This window comes from Pseudorca crassidens, chromosome 9 (genome assembly GCF_039906515.1).
Source record: "Pseudorca crassidens isolate mPseCra1 chromosome 9, mPseCra1.hap1, whole genome shotgun sequence".
Taxonomy (NCBI): domain Eukaryota; kingdom Metazoa; phylum Chordata; class Mammalia; order Artiodactyla; family Delphinidae; genus Pseudorca; species Pseudorca crassidens.
The window spans coordinates 26,759,848-26,787,065 of record NC_090304.1 but is presented as its reverse complement, the minus strand read 5'-3'; the positions used below and the strand labels follow the sequence as shown (position 1 = coordinate 26,787,065).

The 27,218-nt window shown below is 33.8% G+C and overlaps 1 protein-coding gene across 6 annotated transcripts in view; it reads left to right on the top strand.

Moving 5' to 3' along the window:
* ELP4 (elongator acetyltransferase complex subunit 4) overlaps positions 1–27,218 on the top strand; it is a 243,847-nt gene that overhangs the window by 90,087 nt on the left and 126,542 nt on the right. For all 6 annotated transcript variants that reach the window (XM_067749512.1, XM_067749511.1, XM_067749514.1 and 3 more), the window contains exons 8-9: positions 17,155–17,263; positions 20,293–20,399. In XM_067749512.1, the coding sequence (XP_067605613.1) occupies positions 17,155–17,263; positions 20,293–20,399 (216 nt within the window). The remainder of the gene's footprint in view (positions 1–17,154; positions 17,264–20,292; positions 20,400–27,218) is intronic.

Here is a 27,218-nt window from a genome sequence, read left to right as displayed (position 1 = left end):
TTTGATTTATTGTGAACTTGCTAGTATCATTGTGACATGAGGTAGATTTTGCTGTCATATCTTGTCGTTGATCATAAAGCTGATCTGAATATAGATCTTGAAGAGATAATTTTACACCCATGTATAGCAGCATTACTCACAACAGCTAACATGTAGAAGCAACCTGACTGTCCACTGACAGATGAATAGATAAGCAAAGTGTGGCATATCCACACAACAGGATATTATTCAGCCTTAAAAAGGAAGGAAGGGGCTTCCCTAGCGGTGCAGTGGTTGAGAGCCCGCCTGCCGATGCAAGGGACACGGGTTCGTGCCCCGGTCTGGGAAGATCCCACATGCCACGGAGCGGCTGGGCCCGTGAGCCATGGCCGCTGAGCCTGTGCGTCCAGAGCCTGTGCTCTGCAACGGGAGAGGCCACAACAGTGAGAGGCCCGCATACCGCAAAAAAAAAAAAAAAAAAAAAGGAAGGAAGGAAGTCTTCACATGTGCTACAACAGGGATAAATCTTGAGAACATTAGGCTCAGTGAAATAAGTCAATCACTGAAAGACAAATACTGTGAATCCAGTTATATGACATACTTGGAGTAGTCGGAGACAGAAAATAGAATGGTAGTTGCCGGGTGCTGGGGGTGGGAGAGAATGAGAGTTATTATTTTAATGGGTATGGAGTTTCAGTTTTATAAGGTGCAAAGAGTTCTGGAGATGGCTGGTGGTGATGGTAGCACAACATTATGAATGTGTGGGTTTTTTTGTTTGTTTGTTTGTTTGTTTTTTGCAGTACGCGGGCCTCTCACTGTTGTGGCCTCTCCCGTTGCGGAGCACAGGCTCCAGACGCGCAGGCTCAGCGGCCATGGCTCACGGGCCTAGCCGCTCCATGGCATATGGGATCTTCCCGGACCAGGGCACGAACCCGTGTCCCCTGCATCGGCAGGCGGACTCTCAACCACTGCGCCACCAGGGAAGCCCTATGAATGTGTTTAATACCACTGAACTGTACACTTAAAAATGGTTAAGGGCTTCCCTGGTGGCACAGTGATTAAGAATCCACCTGCCAATGCAGGGGACATGGGTTTGAGCCCTGGGCCAGGAAGATCCCACATGCCGCAGAGCAACTAAGCCCATGCACCACAACTACTGAGCCTGCACTCTACAGCCCGTGTGCCATAACTACTGAGCCTGCATGCCACAACTACTGAGGCCCGCAGGCCCAGAGCCCATGCTCTGCAACAGGAGAAGCCGCCACAATGAAGAGTAGCTCCCGCTCGCCACAACTAGAGAAAGCTTATGTGCAGCAATGAAGACCCAATGCAGCCAAACATAAATAAATAAATAAATAAATTTATTATTTTTTTAAATGGTTAAAATGGTAAACTTTACACTATATGTACTTTACCACAGTAAAAAAAAATTGAAAAAAAAGCTGATCTGAATAGGACTAGTCCCCATCTTCCCTCCTGATTTCTATATATATTTCTCCTGAAGTTACACTCTCATAAAAAGAGGCCAGCCTCCCCAGAGAAAGAGGGGTCTTTGTAAGATTTTCTCATTGGTTCAAACAAGTTCTTTTCTTAAGAGTGTTCAAGGGGCAAGTTTGGGACTGTTTCCACAGTATGTATGTATATATGTATACATACACTATAACATGATACTAGAAATAATATAACTGAAATACCTGCTGCAATGAATGGAATGTGAAAGTCAAAGTACTAAATCACTGAAGTCATTTTTTCTAATGTACATACTAAAACACTTTGATCTGGAATGATTATAGCAGAGAAGTTTTGAGCTTTGTTTTACTTCTCTAAGAAGTAGCAATTATAACAATAATGAGAGCAACTAGCAAATAAAAAACACTAGGTCAGGACCTAACAATTCTTATAGAATTTTTTATGTAAATGCTGTTATCTCCATTTTACATATAAGGAAACTGAGGTATAGAGAAATTCAGAAATTAGATCAAGGTTAAATACTTGAGAAACCATAATTTGAACCCAGAAAATCAGATTCTAGAACCATATTATGGGAAAGTTCTACTACAATATCTAAAAGATTTGTATTCTGGAACTCATTCTTTCAAAGCTAGTAAATCTCAAATCTTTAACCTTAGAGCTAAATACAAAGGACTTGAAGGGTTCATCTGAATTAAGCTCCTGTCCTTGGATACGTTAAGCATTATCCCTGTTTCACAACTGGGGTCTGAACTTAAATAACATATTCAAGCAAATCAGAGAAACAAGGACTATGCTTGGTGACACTCCAAAGGTCTGTGAGAACTTTACATTTAATTACATTAACAGAAATATAGCAGATGTAATTGAAATTTGGAGGTCTCCAGGGAGTACTTGAGTACTCGAATAAGAATAGACATATAAAACAATGGAATAGAATTGACAGTCTAGAAATAAACCCATACATCTATGGTCACCAAGGGTGCCAAGACCATTCAATAAGAAAAGAATAACCTTTCAACAAATGGCATGGGACAACTAGATAGCTACATGCAAAAGAATGAAGTTTGGACCCTTACCTCACACCATATACAAAAATTAATTCAGAATGAATCAAAGACCTAAATTTAAGAACCAAAATAATTATGAAATAAATATATGTATATATGTAATTTTAAAATTTATTGCAAAGGTGCCTATGCAATAAAGAAAAGAAAGAAAACAATTTCTAAGGCCATTTTGGTAGTGATCATCATTATTATTTAGAGAAGAGATTCCAAACCTATTGTGAATGTTTGTGACAGTGATTCCTCTAGCCTCTGTGTAAGAGAAGAGCAGTAATACTATCAGAAGACTTCAAATCATCCTATGTACACCAGTGAACATTAAGCAGTATTTGAATTTTGGTATTTTATAGGTATATTTGAATTCTTGTAAAACTGAAAAAGATATAATTTAAATTCTGCTTTTTAAAATACCAGTAAAGAGACTATTTTGAAATGGAAATAGGAGAACATAAGGTCAGACTTTGGTGACCTTATACCACAGTCTCTTCCCTAGACAATTTTGCCTAGCTATCGTATAGTAGTCTTCTGGTCCTAATATCGGTGGAGCTATAAGAAAAAACAAATAAATTATTCCCTTGCTCTTTGAACATGACATCTGACCATATATTTGGTTTTTTATGAAAATACTTAGGAGAAAATGTAAAACTTAACAGTTTGCTTAAACCAGTCATGATATAAATAGTGGATAAAACTCTAAATAAATCTTAAAGACTGGCAAGGAAAATCACAATGTTTAGGCTAAGAAAAGAGAGTAAGAAGTGGAAGCAGTATGCTTACAAAGCTAACCAAAGACATATGCATGCACAGAACCAGGGAACTGTGAGTTTGTTTAATAAAAACTTACACAGTGATTTCTACAGGCCAGTTGCAGTCCTAAGATCTTTTCAAATATTAACTCATTTAATCCTTATAATAATCCTATATTGTTGGTGCTATCATTATTTCCATTTTATAGATAAGGAAGAAGGGACAGAAAATTTAAGTGACTTTCCCAAGATCACACAGCTACTTGAGTGGCAGGATTTAGATCTAAGTGTTTCCCTTCCAAGTACCATACTCTTAACCACCATGCTCTGCTGCTTATTCAATGGAAGTACTAAAATAGGGTCAAAATCAAGAAGCAGACTGTGTACAAAGTAGCATTCAATGATAGAAAGAGCCTGGGCTTTGGAGGGAGATAGACCCAATTAGTTATTTGGTCTTAGTCAAGTCCTAACTTTCTCAGCCTCAGCTTCTTCATTTGTAAAACTTCAGAGGATTAGCAATAACATGTGCTCACCCAGTGCTGGCACATGGTAGGCACTCATTATATGTCAACAATTGTCACCTTCACTATTGTTACTTAAACACACCTCCAAAACTGAGAATTTGAACAGAGATCAGGCTACGAAAACTAAGGTACACAAGTCTGTCGAAGTAATAGAAATCTTCAGCTTTCTGCCTCTTTTTATGAACAACATGGACAGGATCTTCTCACAGGTTGGACAGGATCTTCTCACAGCTTAGACAGGTTAGGAACCTTGGCTGAAGTCAGATGGCCATTGAAGTCTTAGTAACATCACCTATTGTAACATGACTCTTTTTAACATCATACATCAACTTCCTCTCGACTATGACCAGTGCCTTCCCTGAAGACTCTAAGTCAAGGTTTAAATGGTGATTGAATAATTTATTCAATCAACAAATATTGATTGCAAGTACTATTCTAGGCATCCATGGGGATAAAGTAGTGAACAAGACAAGCAAGGTCCCATCCTCCTGGAGTTTCTTCAGAAATATGAAAGATAGAATGGATGGAGCAGACAATCAGTATATGTACGTATTTGGGATGCTTGAGCTTGGTATTTGAAAGTAAAGTAGATTCTGACAGGAAATAGACATGCAGTTTGATATCCTTGGAAATTTTGTCATATAATTAAACATCTATAGATAATAGAAGTGTGACACCTTTATTTGAATATATTATATAAAGTAACACTACATTAAAAGTATATAAAATATTTATTTCTCTTAGATTGGGAAAAACAGCCAATCACAACCCCCAGAATGGGAAAAAATATTTGCAAACGAAGCAACTGACAAAGGATTAATTTCCAAAATATACAGGCAGCTCATGCAGCTCAATATCAAAAAAACAACCCGATCCAAAAATTGGCAGAAAACCTAAATAGACATTTCTCCAAAGAAGATATACAGGTTGCCAACAAACACATGAAAGGATGCTCAACATCACTAATCATTAGAGAAATGCAAATCAAAACTACAGTGCGGTATCACCTCATACCAGTCAGAATGGCCGTCATCAAAAGATCTACAAACAATAAATGCTGGAGAGGGTGTGGAGAAAAGGGAACCCTCTTGCACTGTTGGTGGGAGTGTAAATTGATACAGCCACTGTGGAGAACAGTATGGAGGTTCCTTAAAAAACTACAAATATAACTACCATATGACCCAGCAATCCCACTACTGGGCATATACCCTGAGAAAACCATAATTCAAAAAGAGTCATGTACCACAATGTTCATTGCAGCTCTATTTACAATGGCCAGGACATGGAAGCAACCTAAGTGTCCATCGACAGATGAATGAATAAAGAAGATATGGCACATATATACAATGGAATGTTACTCAGCCATAAAAAGAAACAAAATTGAGTTATTTGTAGTGAGGTGGATGGACCTAGAGACTGTCATACAGAGTGAAGTAAGTCAGAAAGAGAAAAACAGACCGTATACTAACACATATATATGGAATCTAAAAAAAAAAAGATTCTGAAGAACCTAGGGGCAGGACAGGAATAAAGACGCAGTCATAGAGAATGGACTTGAGGACATGGGGAAGGGGAAGTGTAAGCTGGGACGACGTGAGAGAGTGTCATGGACATATATACACTACCAAATGTAAAATAGATAGCTAGTGGGAAGCGACCACATAGCACAGGGAAGTCAGCTCGGTGCTTTGTGTCCACCTAGAGGGTTGGGATAGGGAGGATGGGAGGGAGACACAAGAGGGAGGAGATATGGGGATATATGTTTATGTATAGCTGATTCACTTTGTTATACAGCAGAAACTAACACACCATTGTAAGGCAATTATACTCCAATAAAGATGTTAAAAATAAATAAATAAAGCTTGCATGAAGTTCAAAAAAAAATAGCCAATCAGTGTTCTTACTTTAGTTATTAGCATTCTGTCAGACCTGTACAGTAATGATTAGTTACCCTTTATTGTACTTTTGGCATGCTTCCCATGTTTAATTTCATTGTAGAGAAGGAACACATAGTTAAGGAAATTGCAAAGAGGGGGAAAAGTTAAAATAGGGAAAATAATGACATAGATTCGAAACTGACTTCAACTTATTGTTGTAATAAGACTTTTGCAAGTAGAGTGGAAAAGAATTATTTTTAAATTTGCGTTTGAACTATTTTCTGCTCAGCCTCATAACTTTGAACTTGAAATAGTTTATTTCCTTTGGGTTAGAGATTATTTTCATCACAGCACAGGAAATAACAAGCATACATTGAAACAAATGAATAAAATAAATTCTAAATATCTGTTTGCTGAAAACACTAAAATTATTCATCAAATATATTATGAATGTCTTAAAATATGTATGCATATATAGTCCTAAACAATTTTCCCTGTGAAGTAGTATTATTACTCATCTGCTCTCTTGCTAGAATATAGTTTTAGTATCTGCCCAAAGACACTGTATTAAAAATGTATGTGAAAATGGCCAAGTTAAATACAGACTTTGTTACATGCTGAACTGTGGAGCAAAGTGTCATTAGAAGGAGCAGAACTATGGACGGCTCCCCTATATTCCGGCATTACTCAGTTCCCAGATCCCTGCTGTGTAGTTGTTCCACTCGCCAAGAAGCCTGTTAAAGAGCCCCCAAGAGCATGTGTACAGCCCTCCATGTTAATAGTTAATTGGTGAGGATGGCAAGATGAGAGGACAGCCGAACATGTGGTCTCTCAGACTCAAGCAGTAGACAGACCTTTAGTTATAATAACAGCAGCTGCTCACATTCTCACAACTCAACTGTTAAAAACTGTTGTCGAGTGAAGATTATAGTGGATTGAAAAAGAAAGAGGAAAAGTTACATCTAAGAAAAATAACTAAAACCCTACCTTGAAACTCTTCCTTCCTATTATCTTAAGTATGAGAATATTATTTCAACTTTTTAAATCTTAAGTATAAATTTCCATATTAAAGATTGTTATATTTCAGCTGCTTTTTTTCCTGTTTACTGTTAGAAACACAAATGTCTGTACACCCTTCGAAACTTTTTAACGAGCTTTTTTTACACGGTGATAACTTTGAAGCTGTTACAATTGGTTACTGTTTGATTTCCGTATCTAGCAATATATGAAACTCTAATGTTTTTTGGTCTTATAAATGAGAACTGGCTTACTATTAGCGAAATTTGTCATCCACTTGCAAATTATACAAATATTTTGTGCCTTTTAAATTAATTTTATTTGCAATTATCAGTGACAGTTCTGCTTAAGAAAAATAGTGACCAATAACATTTATTCTTTTTGGAAATAGAAACTTAGTTTCATGCCTTATTATGATTATATTGGTGAGGCGAAAGGAAAATAAATTTCCCCTAGCTTATGCATTTTATTTACACAATATGTGACAGGTTGTTCTTGATTTGTATTTTTTATTGATTGAAAACACTTTTACCTGAAACTGTCAGGAAATAAATATTAAAGCACTTAGAGTGGTAATTAAAATAGGAAAGGTTATTTTTCTATACCTTTCTCACAGCTTTCCTTTCAAACAGAAAATTTACTTTTTATTATTGCTAATCTATTCAAGCTGTCATAATCTACACTTTTAAGGAATTTTTAAATATAAACAACCCAATAAATTTCTCCTTAACTATAATAATGCAGGAGTGAAAACTTCCTTGACATTTTTGGTGATAAAATATGAAATAACTTTTTCTCATTCTACAATAATTCTTTGTATTGCTAGCATTTAATGTATGTGCTTATAGAACATTAGTTGGTAAACTATTTAAACTTTCTTTTATTCAGAATAGATTTTAGATTTGTAACTGGCCTATAACATTTTTATTGGTCATCGCTGGCACTTCGTCAGTAATAACCCTATTCAGTTTTTATCATAAACCACTATTTTCCAACAATTTTATCTGTGGAATTTCCCTCCCCACCCTCCCCCCGCCTCCAGCTACCTCACTGAAGAAAACTATCACCAGCATTAGTTACCTTATACCAAGGAAAAATCATTTTCTGAAGAAAAGCAGGAAGACAGGCCCTTGTTACATGTCTCTTGAAAATTGAAAGAAGTTTTAGTGTGTTATTTTAATTGATATATTTTCAAATCAATCCTCTATAATATTAATATATGAAAACTTTGAAGCCACTGAAGTAAATGATGCAGTATGTTTCAGTGTGGAGAAATTCAGAACAAACCTCTTCACATCCATAAACTTTTGTGTTCATGCTGAGTATTTTAGCAGCTAAACTCTAAGGCAAGCGATGGACAGCTATAGAACTAACCACTAATATAGGATTATGAAATGTGGACTCCAGTAGCCTTGTGAATTTCTCTCAGTGTGAAATCTTTTATTCTTAAAAGAAGACCTAAGAATAATTGTATGGTAAGGGAACAACAGACTCTTATGAGTTTACAACTATAAAATTCTGGAAAATATTGTTTTTCTAATTGTTGATATGAGCATCATTATAGGAAAACATAACAACACCTTCTGCCTTATAACTTAATCTATCTTAAATGGTCTTTTAAAATGTACTTTATTAAGGAGAATTATTATTTGAAATGGTCTTTTTAAATACAGTTTGTTACAAATATTTAAGGCTGAAAATTACAGATTCAGTCTCTTGATCACGACTATCAATTATTAAAGGATAAAGTTGGATATTCTGGGTATCAGTTTTTCATATTCTCAATTAAGAATCTGCCTTAATTTTTCTAGACCTTCTCAACTACTCTGATATAGATTGCAAAAAATTAACATTTTTAAAAGTTTAAAAATAAATAATTATTTTTAATGAAATGAATCATATTCAACCCATATTAATTTTACCATATTTGTCAAATTCCAGTCTTTGGAAATTTAGTAACTTCATACAAGTCTGGTTGGGTGTAAACAGAGTCTGTTTTTCTTTACAACAACAAATAATAGAACTGTGTTTCAACTCTGCTCCTATATGCTTGGATTTATAAATTTTTATAGTTCCAGTGTTTTTTTCTTCTGTTTCATATTACATAATCTAGTGTTTGATTAATTTTTTAAATCAAATCTTAGCTTGTATGCATTATACTTATATTTCTAATTTACTTTCTTGGTCCAGGATGTTTGAAAGTTTTTACACAAATAAACTCCAAATTTCTTATAAGTTTCTGTCTACGTAGAGCGTTAGGAGCAGTATATGTGCCATTTTGTCATAGTGTAAATATGCATATTAAATAAGGGTAGCATATTTAAAACTGTCAGTAAGATTCATGTGTGTCTTCAAAAGTAAAAAGAGTCATTTAGAAACCTTTTATTATAATTAATCTAACCAAATCATATTTGATAAGGCATACAATGAAAAATAATTTTGACTATAAATACTTTTTTGCTTTCCCTAAAATTATGAAGTTTTGGTTCATGTGGCAATTCATACTATATAGTTCCTAGTAGTGGTGTTGGTTGGTAATGTACTATTTAGAGCCAAAATTTTCAAATATATCAATGATAGAAATAGAGAAATGTCTCATCACAGTATGGAGATTGAGTCATCTGTTTGGGCATATGGAATCTTTGGCTGCTGGACTGCATAGTCTTTATAATGCCCAATGTCCAGGCATGGACACAACTGTTCTGGGAGCAGAATCAGGGAGGGACTCTGTGTTTCGTCTCCTTGAACATGATAGAAGAAAAAAAGGGGAAGGATCTTTAACATTATTTTTATTATAGACTCTCCTCTACTACATCACTTTTGTGTACAGAAAAGAAGTACAACTTTACTTAATTTTGTATTTATTTTACAAATAGAATTACTAAGCTTTTTATCTTGGGTGTTACAAGCTTTCTGAAAAACACCTATAAGAAAATGCAAATTTTGAATTATTCCTATTTATATACTTAGATGCATACCTTCCCTTAAAGAAAGATTACTGTCTTCAAAGAAGGGTGATACTTATTTCTTAATATCGAGACAAAACATGCTTGTAACAAATTATAATTTAAAGCTGTTTAAGTACCAGGTCATATATTATATCCTAACATTATTTTTTAGCCCTTTGCTATTAATTACATCATTATTACTATATAAAGAGTTCCCGCTTCTCTAATAATGTTTTCACACCCTATGTAGTTTAATCTTTAATGTTGGGGAGGACGGGAGAGAGATTAAATTAGCTTTGTAACCTCTTTCTCTTCCAGGCTGATGATGGAAAATAAAAGCTCTTAGCCACAAAATGTAACACTTAGAATTAATATTTAATTAGACTAGCAAATTGTACACAGTGGCTGAAAGCTTCCGAAGAGTTTTTAGTGCCACAATTGACCTACAGGTTTAATAATAACTCACTTCTAGAAGCAAGTGCCAGTTCAGCATAGTAGAGCCACTGTAAGAAAGTCCTGAGAGATTAAAATCAGCAAACCAAATGGCAGGCAGGGATTCCTGGGATGGAGCCTTCTGGAAAGCTGGGAGCTGGAATAGCTTTTAAGCCAGGATTCAGATGAGAACAGTGGGTGAAAAAGCTGATCCCTCCTGTTCTGGGAGCTTCTGGTTGTAGGCCAAAATCTTAGAACAGATTTTTACTAAATGTTTTTGCTGCAGCTATTAACTTACATTGAAAATCAAATATTGAATAATTTTTCTGTAAAATTTAACAAAATTTTTGTGTAAACATTAGTTCTTAATTTCTTATATATTAGTACATAATATCTGTAAACTCAGATCATTAGATTATCAGATGGGTTTGGCGCTGTACATCTATGCTGTTTTGCTGTGACATGCTGTTTCCTTGTTCCCTGTATAGTTGATTTATATGGTTCATTTCTATATTATTTCATTACGGGACATTATGCAGAGCCTGAGAAAGAGATTCTGAAGTCTGTAGCCCAAGAAATTTTTTCTTCCAGAAGAGATGTATATCAACAAACATAAATCAGAAGCATTTTTAATTTTTAAAGACCTAATATTTATAAAAGCAATTCTACATTTGTTTATGCTTATGATGCAATTAAATTATAAGTGAATAATTGGACCTCCTGGTGAAACATTGGATCTTTATATCTCTGAGAAATTAATCTGGTGAAAAAATAGGATACCATGAGTTTGAAAATGTGCAAGCACAGAACAGCCAACTAAAAAAGGAACACCTTACATAATTTGTTGGTTATATCTTAAATAATTGAAGGAAAGCTAGTCATTAGTTAAAAATTCAAGCAGGTGAGAACGTTGCCAGCAGAGGGAGTAGTCCTGTCTTCCGTCAGGTTCCCATCATATTCCCACCTGCCTCAGCCTTTTTCGCAGCCAGTCTCCCATCTGGACCTGGCTCTGTCAGCCTGTTCCTGATGACAGGCTATAATTTTATACTCAATATGGGATTATTCTAAGCTGATTTTAAATTTTAGTATCTTTAACCTACCACTGCATCGCAAACATCAGCTGGATGCTCTGTTTGATATTTGGATATTAGCAGTCGTTTTTCCAGGCAGGGTGTGAGCTTTTGGACATCTGCGAGTTGCATTTTAAGGGTTTCATGTATAAAGTAGTGAGCAACAAATTTCTGATTTAGGAAGTTACCCATAAAAGATTTTAAAATACAAGTAAATTTCCATGGGAATAATTTCTATAATATGAAACTAGATGACGTGTAGTTTATTAAAACTGCCTAAAATTAATTATGAATATTTTGCTATTATTCTGTTCAGCCTATTCATTACAGCATTTTGTTCAGTCCATTTATAAGGGTTTTCAGAATTGTAAGTTTTTTTAATGTTTTATATAATAACTTACTAAAAAATAAAACTGATGTAAACAAATGTTCTGCAGAGCATGTAGTATTTGAGACCAGGGTAAATGTAAATAATATATCTGAAAATAACATCATGTGTTCTTTAAAAAATGCTTCAATTTTAAGAAACCAACATTTTCATGCCAAAATATAGAATAACAAGTGTATGATTAGATGGAAAACAAAAAATATGGCTCCATTGCTTAATCCTAGTAAAAATCCTGGTATTTGGCAACATACTCAGCAATTTCTTTTGCCCTTGAGGTAGGTATATTTACCATTAGCTTCTTTGTGGATATGTTTTAAACATTAGAAAAAGGAACCGAAATATGTTGTTTTATGATTTCCCTACATGAATATCAATATAAAATGCTACTGAGAGAGTGTTGCCATTAGGATTTTTTTAATTTACAGAAGTTCCTCCATATTTTAAAATTGTATGTGACTTTGAATAAAGTTCAGTATTAAATCTGGAAAGATTTAATCTAATACCTTCACTAAGGTTAATATTATTATTAATATATATTAGTATAATTTTGATAAAGTTATATTCTTTCTTAAACTCAAAATTAATTATGAATATAATTATCTCCCCACTATCAGTTTTTTTTTTTTAGTAAAATAAGAGTCTAATCCACAGAAGTAAGTGACAACTCTGGGAAGGTGAGGGAAGGCATGTAAAAAGTTACAAACTGTATAACTGTTTTGGGGTTTTTTTTTGCGGTATGTGGGCCTCTCACTGCTGTGGCCTCTCCCGTTGCGGAGCACAGTCTCCGGACGCGCAGGCTCAACGGCCATGGCTCACGGGCCTAGCCGCTCCGCAGCATGTGGAATCTTCCCGGACCGGGGCACAAACCCGTGTCCCCCTCATCGGCAGGCGGACTCCCAACCACTGCGCTACCAGGGAAGCCCTAATTTTATTATTTCATAGTCTTGATTTCAATTGAATGGAGAACTTAATAAGCATGGAAAAGCAAATACCTCATTAAATATCCCTAGATTTATCCCTTCATTCAAGTTTGTTTTTTTTATTACACGACAAAAAAAAATGTCATGAGTTGTGGTATGTTTGTGTTTCTAATATCATTTTTCAAAAAATGTTATTATAACTTGAGCTGTTAAGTAGAATACTTGCTTTTCTTGTGGTGATTCCCTCCCCACCATAGACACACACATCGTTTCACATAGTAGGGTCAAACATAAAGTAATTTAAATATTTCTTTAACTTTTCAATATTAACTTGATAGTGCTTTTGTGCTATTGTAGTCCCAAATCTGATGTGCGTGCCATACTCAGATGGAGCTCTACCCTTCATATTGTGTGTTTGCTGTCTTTCTTATTGAGTAACCCAAGAACTTATTCTAATTTGAGGCGTTTCACAAATGCTTTATGTCAGTTGATTTATTCCTTTCAAGCTTCTTGATAGTTAAGTGATTGGTTAATTACTTTTTAATTATCTTGTTAAAATCTTTCCTGGAAGTATATATTGTATTGGTACAAACTATATCGTTTATATTGTTGAGGTAATTAAGTCCAAGTAAGTAAGGAAATATTCAGTTTTTTTTGATATATTCTCATTGTTACTTGGTTACTCTAAGTAGGTATCTCAACTATTTTCATTAGAAAACAAAGGGAGCTTCCTGTGGCAGTAGTTGAATTTTTATCTCTTAACAAAGTTCTTAATTTTGGCTTTATAAGCTTTGAATTGGAAAATAGCATTAAATTAACCTTCCTTTATTTAAAATCTATTTAATGGATTTGGCATATCCTAATAAAAAGAGGTTACCATTCTGTAGAAGTAAATAGGAAACATTCTATGAAACCAAACAAGGAACAATCAAAACAAAAACTCTGTGAAGTTTTTTGTGAAATTAAAATTGGAGTAAGAAGGTAGTCAACTGGACATTCCGATTTGCCTTTTTTATTTGCAACATCATTTGACATAATTTAAATTTAAGTAATTAATTAAGAAATTACACCACAACAGAAAGTTTTAAGAACCTTTTATGTAACTTAATACAATGCTATTTGGGATTGCCAGCAAACTCTTAAAACTCCTGGACCCTGGCTCTCTCCTGGCTTCCCTCCTAGTCATGTCTTGGCTACTATCCAGAGCTGACAACTTTCACCCAGGACTGAAGGGCGATTTGCCTAGTATAAGAAAGATTTTTGAGTCATCCTAGATTTTCACATCCAGATGGGCAGGAAGGAAGAGTGGCAGTATCATTGTATATATTTGGGTGATGTCATTATGCCATGCATGTGGTGTAACCATTAATTTACTCATACTGGTGAATCCTGAATGTCCTTACTCAAATATTCCTTATTGGCAACTATATTGCAACAACTTCAAATTTAACACAAAAATTATTCAAAATTTATGTCTAAGTAATAGATGCACAAATACCTTTACTTCTCCGTTTCCAACTACATACATATACTGTAGACTAAAGAGGTTTCGCATCTTGGCTAATAACATAAAAACACTTAGAATCTCTTAAGATGAGAATATAGAAGTTCCAGTTTCCAGGCCTCTGCTAAAATCATTATGCTAAAGCTTTCTGAACATTGCAGGTTATAATAAGACAATTTATTGTCCATAGTGCATTATTCCTAAAGTGAATTGTGATTATTATGCTTTTAAGGATTTTTAAAAGCAGTTAATTTTAGATTCTTTTAAGTAAATTTACCTACCTTTATCTAAAAGACCATTTAGTATTAATATTATGATTTGAAAGACATTTTGACAAGAGTGGTTTTAAGGTACGATTACATCAATATACCACGTTCCCTATGAATCTTGGAGGTAAAGAAGTAATCTGTAACACTATTTGAACTTTTAAAAAAGTAAGTACCTTCACATGCCCAAATATCTTTTATGCTCCTACAAATAATTGGAAGACTGAATGAGTTTAGGATAAAATTCATCTCATTCAGAAACTTAGATGTTATTCTTATATAATTTCCTGTGCTTTTTATTTTATAGACATTTTTCAGATATCTATACAACTTTCACAATTAATCTGGTTTGCCACATTACATAAACTGTTTTCTAGAATTGCTGTGCAGAAAGCAGTAAGCTCACCATTAAATGTAACTTATATTATGGTAATGATTAAAAGTTTATTCTTGTTCTGATACTTCATGGAAGCTTTTAAGATAGAATTTCGTTTATAGTTAATAACATGTAAACCTATGGAGCTTAGCAATATGACAAATGAAATATATGTATGAGTTTCTGAGATTTTAAAATCTAGGCTGTCTGTATCTTTTATATTAATTCATCAGTTTTCCTCTGCAAGGTGGATAATTGATATTTTTAATCTCCCGCAAATTACCTTAAAAAGACTTATAATGTAGATAAATATTACAGGATGTTAAGTGGTTTATTAGTCAATTTTAAGGTTAAATTAAGGAAAGAAAACCTTCTTTGAAATAAATGTCATGTTGACCATTTAAATACACAGGACCTTGCTTATATACTACTAGAATGGAAGACTAATTCCATACTTAAACGTTACAATTTCTGTCATTCATAAGCCCTAGTTTATACCACTGAAATCCTGATATTTGAGTCGTAACAAAAATTGACTTTTATAATTTTAGATTCAGATATTTAGATACAAAGACTCAGTCTTCTGTTTATAGATAAAAGGAAATCTGACCTTTTTGATTAAGAAATATTGTCAGTAGCCTTTATAAGTGCTTGTTCATCTGAGGGTCCATGGCAGGAGTACTCTTCCCAGTTGAGTTTATCCTAAAAATGAAATGATAAGAGTCTGCTGGTTGTTATCTAAGATCCTTCTTAATGGGAGAACCACATGGTTATTCTTCATCTCCCACTTGTTCTCACCCTCTACAGCCAACTCAGCCATACCCCACCCCCACCCCAACATTGTTCAGTACTCAGCACAATGAATCATTTTCAAGTTGACTCATTGTGAACTGTCTCCCAGCTGTTGGAATGTCTGGCAGACATTTTTGTTTGGGTGAAGAATAACTGGCTGAAACCCAACCTGGATGAGCTCGATATAATGGTCTTTGGCTAAAGAAATATTGAGAGGAGCATGTTTATGGCCTTTGAAACCCCTGTTATTCCTGGAGTAAGACCATCCCCTGTGGCATAGAACTGAAAGTAAGGGATCAATCTGGATTATTTTCTCACCATTGAATGAAAAATTGCCTTGGAAAAAATAGGCATTTCCAAATGATGTTCGTTTTTCTATTCTTGGTGCCTCCCCCCCGTGATTGAAAGTATTAAAGACAATTAAGGGTAATTACTTTTGCTGCTTCCTTTTAAGAGCACTATTTCAAAGGCTGTAATATTCTCTTCATAACACGCATTTCTACTTACAGAGGAGTTGCAAAGTACTGCCCTAGATGTGAGTTAACTAGTCACTTCAGCATAATGTTTAGTGACAGAGGCTACTGTGTATTTCAAACCAAGTCAGTTAACATTAACCAACCCTCTTTTATTTTTCATTCTTATGCGATCTTTACAAGAGAACTTAAACAGAGGAATACCAGTAAGCTCAATAGTCAATCATTTTCAGAAAGTGAACATATTTGATTGTATTTGGACTTTTCTTAACAGGGGACATAACATGAGACTGTAAATTGTCTTGACTGTTTTACATTTCCCATGCTTTTTTTTAAGGATTAGTTTTAAAATGGTATATCAGTGTATAAAATGGGAGTTTCAAAATTATAAAATTTTATAAACAACAATCTTTTCAACTTATCCTGATCTTCAGAACAAATATTTTTCTAAGGTGTTATAGCCTATAAAATAGTTTTCAAACCTATCACCCTATCAGGAGTTATAAGGAATACTGAACTTTATTAAATAAAATAATTCAAGAAAACCTGCAGATTATTGTGATTATATTTTTAATTATTATATTTTTTATAGCCATGAAATTCTGGGTATTTTAGAACTATTGCTATTTAAAATGTGACATCTTTTATAAGGTATTGTTCAGCAGTATTTTTGATTCAGGTCTGGTTGTGTTGGGAAGGAAAGGGTAGGCTACTAGTCTAGTGCTGGTCATCTACAATCTTTTCTTTGCCTTTATCGTTATTACAGAGTCAAATAGCAGCATCTGGAAAGAGAGAATAGAAGACTGCAGAGCTGGCCATGCTGCAGACTCTTAGCTGGACCCTTCCATGTTTCTAATATGATACAGAGGACCTCAGCTATTATAAGGCTGGGACATGGTCCCAGTTGACAGATGTTAGTGGGATCTTCCCTTATACATTATACTGTACTATATACTGCTTCTAAATTCTGATGTTTATCAGATTTTCCGATGGGCACTGGGTAAAGTAATTTGAAAAAATAATAGTATATGAAAATAAAGGTAGCCTTGCCCCTTAAGACAAGAGAAAAACTATTTTTCTATGAAAACTAAGGTATGCCCCCTCAGCTCTTCAAATTAGAATAGCATACCTACATGGGCCATATTTTTCATCCAGTTTTCCACCTGTGGTAGCTTTAACTTTTAAGTTATTTCTCCATTTTGATAGTCTATCTTCTCTACAATTTGTCATTGAGATGGCATAATGACATTGTCTAGATGGTATATTTTAAATATAACATGAGTGTTTTGTTTCCTTGTTTTACAGAATAAAGCAATTATTGCTCGTGTTACAAACTTGTCAGATACAGTAGTTGGTCTGGAATCATTCATTGGTTCAGAGAAAGAAACCAACCCATTATATAAGGATTATCATGGTAAGCAGCATCTTTATAATGAAAAGGGCGTGTTCCAATTGCCTGGAAGAATCTTGTCCAGTCATAATATCTACTGTCATGTAGCATGAATTTTATTTTTTAATATATCTGTTAAACTTTTTTCCTTCCTGGCCAATCTTTCATGGCAGCTTGTCACCAAACTACATTATGACTAAGAAGCATAGTAGCTATTTGAAAGGTGTCAAACCCAGATACTAAGGCATGGCTCAGTCAAATGTACATTTTGTCCCTAAAGTTGCTGTGAAATCAGTCTTACTTATTAACCATGTTAGAAATAAATATTATATAAATTCTAATAATAACAGCTATGTATAGTGGTTTATACTTTACAAAGCTTAGCTGTATGATAAATAAAATTCATACTGTATTACAGTTAAAAAGTCTTAGTCAATCACATTTTCAGAAAGTAAACATCTTTTATTATATTAGGACTTTTCTTTGATCATTTTGTTGTTAGAGTTATTAGCAAGTTTTAAAATGTTACCACCGTAGTATAAACACAGGTCAAGTAATCAGGCTTCTTACTTATATTTTTTGACTTTTAATAGTATTTTAGTCATTTGGTTAACTTGGGGATTTTTTAAAATAAAAGTTCCTACATAGAACTGTCTCAATAGGGTAAGTTTAGTAGTTATGCTTATCTTAGATCTAAGCTGAATATAGAGTATGGTGAATACTAAATTTTTACCTATTTATTATTCTGAATGAATACTAATTATTGCTATTATTATTGTGGAACTACTATACTTCCATGGAAAACCTTAGTCTAAAGACTGAATAGCTTATTTGAAGCCTGCTACAAGATTGTGTAAGATTGTGATTGTAGGACTGTGGCAATTTCTAGAGGCTACCAACAAAAGGATTATAAGATACTTATGACCACCAGGGCTTTAAAGAGTTGGCATAAAACCTTTTAAAAAAGTAATAAAATAGCATGATCTAACAATCGAGTATTTTATAAAAGGCTAGAAAATATAAACTGTGAACAATAAATAAAATATAAACTGTGAACAACAAATAAAATAACTTGCCTCATGATCATTGCATAAGTGTGGATGTGGTATATGCCCAAATTAACCCTCTATATAATTCATTTAATATATTACTATTGCTTTGGTAGGAAGAGAACTGTTAAGGTTAAACTATTTCCCTTTTTTTCTTTTTCTAAAATTTGTATTAAACTATATAAAATATTGTATTAGTTTTAGGTCTACAACATAATGATTTGATATAGGTATATATTGAGACATATAATATTGTATTAGTTTTAGGTCTACAACATAATGATTTGATATAGGTATATACTGAGAAATTATTACCACAGTAATTTTAGTTAACATCCATTACCACACATAGTTACACTTTTTTTTTTCTGTTGGTGAGAACTTTTAAGATTTACTGTCTTAGTAACTTTCAAATATACAACACAGTATTGTCAACCGCAGTCACCATGCTGTACATTACATCTCCAGGGTTTATGTATCTTATAACTGGATAAACTATTTCTTTAATTTATTATTTACATTTTATGTTAAAACAACTGAAGTTAAACATTATCTTTATAAGTTATATCTGAGTATCATTTGTAAGTGCTATGAGTTTATAAATTTAGTAAAATCATATTTTATATTTAAAAAAATATTATTTTGATTGAAACATTTCGAGGGTTGAAAAGCTATGATTTTTTTGTGCTGAAATCTCTGGATTGACCAATTTTGTTTGCCACAGATTAATGGATGATTCTGATGAAAAGTAAAGTTTCTGTTAATAAGAAGGACCTGATGAATGATTGATTCACTCTGTAAGGCCTCCTGATTTAACAGTTAGCCAAACAAGCACTTACAAGGTTAAAATGAGAAATGTGCAAGTGGAAGTATGGTGTGATTATTTCTAATATATTTTACTAAATAACTCTGTATGAGATATTTTTAATTTGTATGTAAAAGCTGTCTTCTTAATAACACCTTTTGCATTTTCTTAAGTTTAAAAAATTAAGTCAGATATTTTAGTGAATTATTTTTGAAGGGGCCATTTCTAAAGTTAAGCACTTGGAGGTTGACCCTTTTAAGCTAACAATAATACATTACTAAGCATCCAGATACACACACGCACAAAACTATATACTAGAGAAGCAATTATGTAAATAAGATTTATCTAATTTGTTCGAATCTGGATTTCCCTTCTTCCCCCATGTTGAGGGATCAGTGTCTTTGGGATGGTAATTTTTAAATATGGGCTGAGTCAGGCAGAGAGACGCGCTGAAGAATCTTCCATGTCTTCATCTGTGGCAAATGACCCCGAGTTTAGTCAGAAACTGCATTAAGCTGCACAAAAGCCATCCAGTGCCCTTGTCAGAAAAAATTAGCAAGTGTTTCTATTGACAAGAGGCCAAAGCTCACGGTTTACCTAGCACTGTTACAAAGCTTATAACAGCTACATAAAGGTCTAACATGCCACAGAAATGAGTGTCTTGGGATGGCATGGGGGTTAATGTTTGATCCTAGAGTGTGCTCTGAAATGTAGTTTTCTTCAATGGTTTGTTCAAGTCATTAATAAGGTATAAAATGAAATACTTTTCATTAGTTCTTCACTGGTTATCAGTAACCCATAAGCCTTGTTTTGCTGGCTGCTTACTGGTGCATTTAATAAAATAAAGATCACTCAGTGGTGCCGTGGGCAGCATGCAAGGTGATAGCCATATTTGCTTACTGTAAATACAAGAGAAAATCACACACAAACCGGCTGTAGTTTTGACAAGTATTAAGATCCTTCTTTACATCTGTACTTCTGTACCAAAGTGCAATTAGTTTTCCTCGCACAAGGATTTCTGTTTATCTTATTCTGCTTGATTACTTGAGTATAATCACACCATTTGCTTCATTGCTCCTGGTAGTAAGCTCCAGTTTTAAAAGGGGGAGGATGCTTGTGTGTAAATTTACAGAATTCTGCTGTAAGACTCTTTAATTTATGCATCCAATGACAGCGTTTTTTAATTTTCTTTTCACAAGGTTTGATTCATATACGGCAGATTCCTCAGCTTAATAACTTGATTTATGATGTATCAGATGTCAAAGACTTAGCTTTTAAATTAAAAAGGAAGCTATTCACCATTGAGGTAAGAGAGAATTTTTATGTTTGAGTCACAGTCTTGAGGTAAATAGTATCTCTTTTTCTTTTACTTTAATGAAATTCATAGGAGATATTTCATGCTAAATATTTTTAAGTTCTTTTGATGTAACAGAATAATTTTTTTAGACTATCCTTTTTTGTCTTTTATTTTAATGGTATATCATTAGAGTATAGCAAAAATCATTTTGTTTTAAATGTCTGTTAAAAGTAAGGTCCAAACTTACATGAGAAGTATGACGTGCATATTTCCAAGGCTTTCAAAAGCGTGTTTAATTAAATGTTAATGAGCTGTGCTTATTTGTGTGTGGAGTGTGAATGCTACCCACAATTGTGTATGGCTAAGAAAAGAAGATCCTTATCTACATTCTAAAAGCAGTTTTCTTTACTATTAGTGAAATCACCTTTCCTCTTTCCGCGCTGAATAAAACAAAAGTATAATTTACACCAGCGTCTTTAAGTAAATTTTCTACAGAAACTTAAACTTTTTTTGTGACCTTTATGCCATCAATAGTGACAGAAAGTAGTAGTGCAAAAGATTTATTTCAACTTAATCTTGCTAAAGAGCAAATGAACATAGCACTATTAAGCAATTAAAGTTGGTGTATTTATTAATGAAATAAATGCTCAGAAGAGAGAGAGAGATGGCTTCTGGGTGATGTGATAGTTATCAGTATAGTCACTGGTGCAATTTTTTTTAACAAAGACATAAAACAGCCAAGCAGCCTTGACAAACCATTTTGTTTAATCTCTTTTCAAATGAAAAGCTCTTAAGCAGGCCACTTGTCTTAACTGCTTGAAACCATAAAAAGAGAGAATTGCCACCAATAAATTAGCATATTTTTAACTTCATCGTCAAATGATGGTCAATGTGGCTTGGCACTGCTTTGGTGTTTGGGACTTCACCCTTAAGTGACCACTCTGGCCCTTTTTTGACCCTCTGCCCTCTTTAGCTGGCCACTTGATAAGGTAACTTAATGGTGCTCTCTCTTTTTCTCTTTCCCTTCCCATTTGCAAGTGGCACTAACCTATAAATCATTGTAAGGGCCCTATCCAGTGACAAATTAATGTGCCCTCCTCCTAATTAATGGTCATCAATGTCCTTAATTATCTAATCCTATTGAGAGCAGTTAATAGTTAATCAGGCAGCCAGTTCTTCAAGCAGGTCATCTCTGCAGGAGTGTTAGAAGTTTCTCATCTGGGGATGCTCCCTTCAAAAGCCACTTAAAGCCAAAAGAAGGAGAGTGTAGAAATAGTGATTCTTGAGCTAATTTGCCTTAGTTCTCAAAAGGAACCATTGAAATGGAACCCAACACTGTAATTGTTCAACATTGTTTCAGTTTTTCTGACAGAATATTGGGTAATTTACCATAATATTGCTAACGCTTTTAGAGGGATAAAGTTATAGTTGTTAGCATCACAAGGAAAGCATGCCTCCTCATTTTCTTTTAGGTGGAATTTATGTATTTAATGAAAGATATAAAATGTTTTTCTCCATGTGGCACCTTTCTCCCAAGATGAGTATTCTGACAACCAGGTCTAAAGTATCATGTCTGTCACCATACACACTAAGCAAGGAGATTCCCTAGTGAAAAAAATATTGCACCCAGAGAAGATGGTTAGCACAGTAACGTGAATCATGTTTATTTTCGCTCTCCCTCTCTCACACAGACACACACACACACGCACACACACACACACACACAAACTGGGTCTTATTTTGGGGGTGAGGAGTAGAAATAAAGGACTTACATGTCAAGTAGGACCTCTCCTTCGAATAACTTTAGGTTCTAATAGTGACTACATTTTACTACACTTTATTTACCACTGGAGCTGGTAAAAGATCTAGGTTTCTGTTCCATTTCCTCTCTCTTCTTCCCACTATCCTAAACTAAGAGAACCGTTATAATTGGTCACCCTATGATTTGGAAGCAGTATTTAAAAACAAAACACAAGTAGGTGGTTATTCTTTATTTTAAGTTAATATTCAATAAAGTTGATCAAATCTTTTACCTTTTTGGCTTATAACCTAAATGAATATGTTTTCTTTTAAGTATAGAAATATAAGTGAAACATATTCTAAATAACTATTTACTTATGCCATAACATTCAGTTTGGTGATTAGAAAAAAATGTGAATTAAAGAATCAAACCTAACAGAAGTTATAGGATAAAATCATGTATTTCATGAAAGACTAAGTGCTTTAAATGTAACATTGTACATTATAAGATGCATATGGAAACAGATAGCAAGTCTTTCGTGATATATTATGGGCAGTGGAAACAAGAGGATTCCTTCATCAAGTGGCAGTGTTTTGATATGCACAACAAATAAATATTTTTTTAATTGCCTTGATATTTAAAAAATAAGGAGATGTACACTATACTAGTCTGTAAAGTCTGAGGCTATAATGTACCAGATATTGAATCTGTGGCTTTCTTTCAGAAGGAAAGGTGGTTTAGCAGGTAAAGCAAAAATAACTTTTCTGATTCCATGCAGGTAGATTTGTTACATGTGGGAATTTACTGTGAGTAACATGGTCTCAAAATGTGGCACAGGTGGAAACAAGGGGCAAAAGAAACAAGTAAAAACCCTCATCTCTATTTTTAGCATCCCTTTTCTTTGATTTATTAAATCATTGCCTTTTTTCATATGAAAACTGAATATCTTTTTACTAATAGCCACCCAGGGCCCCTAACAGGTAGAGCAACTTTAACCAGTAATCTCTAGTTTCTTTGAGTGATTTGGAGAAGGCAAAAGAATATTTCTCCCTTTTTGGAGCATGTATTAGTATTGTCCAGATTCAGGTGGAAGCATTTGTCTAATGACAGTTAATTTTTAGTGATACTTAGTATTCATCATCTATAAAGCTCTATGAATTAGCCCCTCTACAAAAACCATAGCAGGATCATATCTACGGTAATGACACTAAAATCCTGGCATGCATTCTGAATAAGTAAAAGAGAAAGTTTATAGTTGATTCAACATGGCTTCAGGTTAAAAGAAATAACTTTCCAATTCTTTGAATGTTGATAATCCTTGTAAACTATACATAGTAATTCTCTAGCATATCTGATTAACCGTAATATACTACTTATTTCGTGACCTTACCATAGCTCCATTCAATCATAGCTAGCATTTATGAAGGCTTTATTGTGTACCTGGCACTGTTCTGGCTTATTTATATTTTCTATATTGAGATTAAATATTTTATAACCAAAGGCTTTACTAAGGTATAATAATAGACTCAGTATATGCAAACTATGTCTTTTTCATCTTTGTATCTATCCCAGAACTAAGAAGAGTCACAGACTTAGTAGGTATAAAATCTCTGCTGAAATACATGTAATATAGATAAATTATGGAGTTTAAAGAATAGCCCAAATAATACAGCTATAAATATTATATAAGTTCCACTGGTCAAGTGACCTATAAACACTACCTTCTCAGTTAAGTTCTAAATGTATAACTTGGTTACATAGCTTCACTTCCAAGATGAAATAACTACTTAGATTTGTATTTTTTCAGTTTCTATAATTTTTGCTTCTCTGATGTTGGGATCATCATTAACCAGTTTTCTGTTTATATTAGTAATTATGACGTAATTATAGTACATAAGAGATTTGGTAAGATTTGAAATGTAGCTGTATTTAATTTGATGACATGATAAGAGCAGCATTTTTACTTGCATTTAAGATTATTGTGCTGTTTTGATTTTGTATTGTTCATTTTGGTCATATCTTAACACACTCTAGTAATCTAATTTTCTAATATAAATAATAATAATATATTACTACATTAGGTGCAGACCCTATTAAGGTTATTACAAACAAGGTTTCTGCTTTAGTGATGGGACAGTTTTCTAGCTCTAAGATTCAGTGTTTCTATGTTCATGTCAGAAAGTATGGTTACTGGGGTATACTGGAATATACAAAAGACATTCACCGTTCACTGCAAATTTTCAGTATAAAGATAAATAATACTTATGTAGGCTTTTAATTGATTCAAAAATAGTGAGTATCATAAATATCATATCTGTGTGGGGTTTGTATCCTAAATGAATACTAAACGTTCAGAAAATCAAAGTAAATCAACTTTATTCACGGTTGTCTTGTCATACTTTGCCCCTAATTCAGAATACAGGACGGCAATACCTCTCCAATCACCAAGAACTTTTTCTCACAGAATAATTGATCAACCTGTATTTATTAAGAAACTATTAATTTTTATGCACTTAGTAGATTCATTCTTAAGTATTAAGACCAGAATAGTATATGCCATCCATATAGATTAGCTTTATATTAATACTACAATATACTTGATATGATTCAGTGGAATTATTTGAAATTTTTACATATTAGAAAAGCATAAACTTTTGCAAACTACAAGGGTGTCAGTCACTGTGACAACCTTGGACAATTTAGAGTGTTGCATGATATCTTTGGTCCTAGGTTTCCTTACTCCCCTACACTTTTTTAACAGCTTTTCTAGTTCTTAAATGAGAAGTAGAAAGGTGACTGTATGTTCACCATATCTAGAGGTAGAGGGAAGGGAGAGTTAACTTATATGTCAATTCACAGTTGTATCACAAAAATTTAAAAAATGGAAACATAAATGTCTGGCTCAGGAGCATTATTAGGTTGTAGTATCATGAACCATGTAGTCCAAATATACCTTTTCTGATAATGATGCCCTCCACAAATATTGATTGGTATTTCAAATCCCACATATACTGCAGTTAGCAAAAAGAAAACCAAAGTGGAACATAGACATCTGTTCTTATAGATAAAATCATTTGTCAAAAGTAAACCCAAATTAACATTCTTTAACAGTAGAAATATCATTTTATACTGTTCACATTTTAATGTTCATTATATTATAGTCCCCATATTTACACTTTAATTCCCAAGTGATGTAGACATACAGTAATGTCATATAGGTTTCACAGAATCTCCAGAAGCTGGGTTACTACTATGCTTTATATATTTCACATGTCATAGTGAGCCTATCAAAACTGCATACCACCTTAAAGGGAACACAGTTTTGAGACTCTGTCTAATCCTATTTCTTCCCACTTTGGAATCTTAATTAGAAGAGATAAGAAAAAAAAAAACATCATTTAACTAAATTATTGTCCTGAATCTGTAGCAAAAGGTATAATCCGAAATTGGGCCAATTAGTGAACCCATAGTTAGCTATGCTGCAGCGAACAATTTGATTAGATCTGACACCATCCTAGTTCCCACTGTTGTTTTGCCAGGTATGATGGTCAGACTTCAAAGAGCTTGAGGCATCAGCAGGGCAAGGTTTGGAGGCCAGCTTAGGTCCGGTTGTTAATCTCTCTGCTAAAACCACAGCAGCTCTCACACAAAACAAGCTTACACGACACAATCATGCGGTATTAAAGTTAGGGTTGAGTCATGCCAATTTGCCTTTGATTTTTTGATGATTGACCAAAGATGGCTACATGACTAGACACATGCTAAAAGTATACTGATTAGGTAAGTTCCCAAAATATTTGAAGTATTTTTTAACTTCCTATATAAATGTTGTGAAAGCTTATTCCCTTTGATCAAACTTCCAAAGTAATAGTACTATATTGGGGGTGGGGGGGGAGGGAAGGAGTATTTCTTACTGGCAGCTTGAATCCCAAACTTTTCACTTACTGCTTCATAAAAATTTGTCTTTACATTAATAATTCCTTAAGGAGAATGTAAAAGGAAATAAAAGGAAATTGTTTCTAAGTGGTAAGCTTTTTAAAAACCTATTAAGCGTGTTGAAAGAAAAAACATTTTTCCCTGCATCATTTATCTTCACTACAATTTTTCTGAAATTTCTTTATAATTATTTTCCACTTAAATGTTGAGTAAAGTGCCCTTCCAGGACGTGATTGCATAAGTGTTCTTTTCTCTGCATTCTGATTTGTTGGAATATTGCAGCAATAGTGACATGTTTCCATTCTGAGAAGAGCCTAAGGCTGCTTTAGTATTATTCCAAATGATTGAAGCTGCCATCTTGCTGACTTTCCCTTAGGCAGCATAAGGCCTGTTTGCTTTTGTGTTCGTTTCACATGCTTCCTGTGAGTTTGGCTGGCAGAACATCAGTGCTTCTCTTGGCAAGGAAGAGTAAATTCATGTTTGGCTATTACATATCTTAAAGTTTCTGTATGGTCAGCAACACCTAAGATATTAAACTTGTAATTCATTACATGAAATGAATCCTGTTTCTTTGAGAGATACTTTTAAATATCTTATGAAACCTTGACTTTGAATCATTTCTATAAAAAAATCGTCCTTTTATAAATTGAACTTAAGGTCTAATATTTCACACTGCACTATTTTTTATACTAATTCCTACTGCATTTTACTTAGGAAATTTAAGGAAAGCATATATTTGAATAGCGAGATAGTTGCATAAAGCAAAAGTCAAATACTTAGAATCTTGCCAAATAGTCTTCAGTCCATGGGTCTCTCCTAAAGATCCTGTGGTACCTACTGTAGTGCAGTAATCTCACCTTTGAGACCAGGATGATACAGATTTAGCATTGCATAAGGGTGCAAGTAGAAAAATATCTCTTCTCCTTCCTAAATTTTGCAGATACAAACATTTTTGTATGTGTTCTGTGATGTGGCTCCAGGAAAATTATATTGCAGTACTTCAAGGATTTTTTTTAAAGCCTTTGTAGAACTGCTGTAGCAGAATTCACTCAGTTTACATGTTATTCCCTGAAACACTTCCCCCCACAATGTGTTACTTATAGTGTCTAAGGAGGATAGGAAAAGAGAAAACAATAAATGATGACAAATCA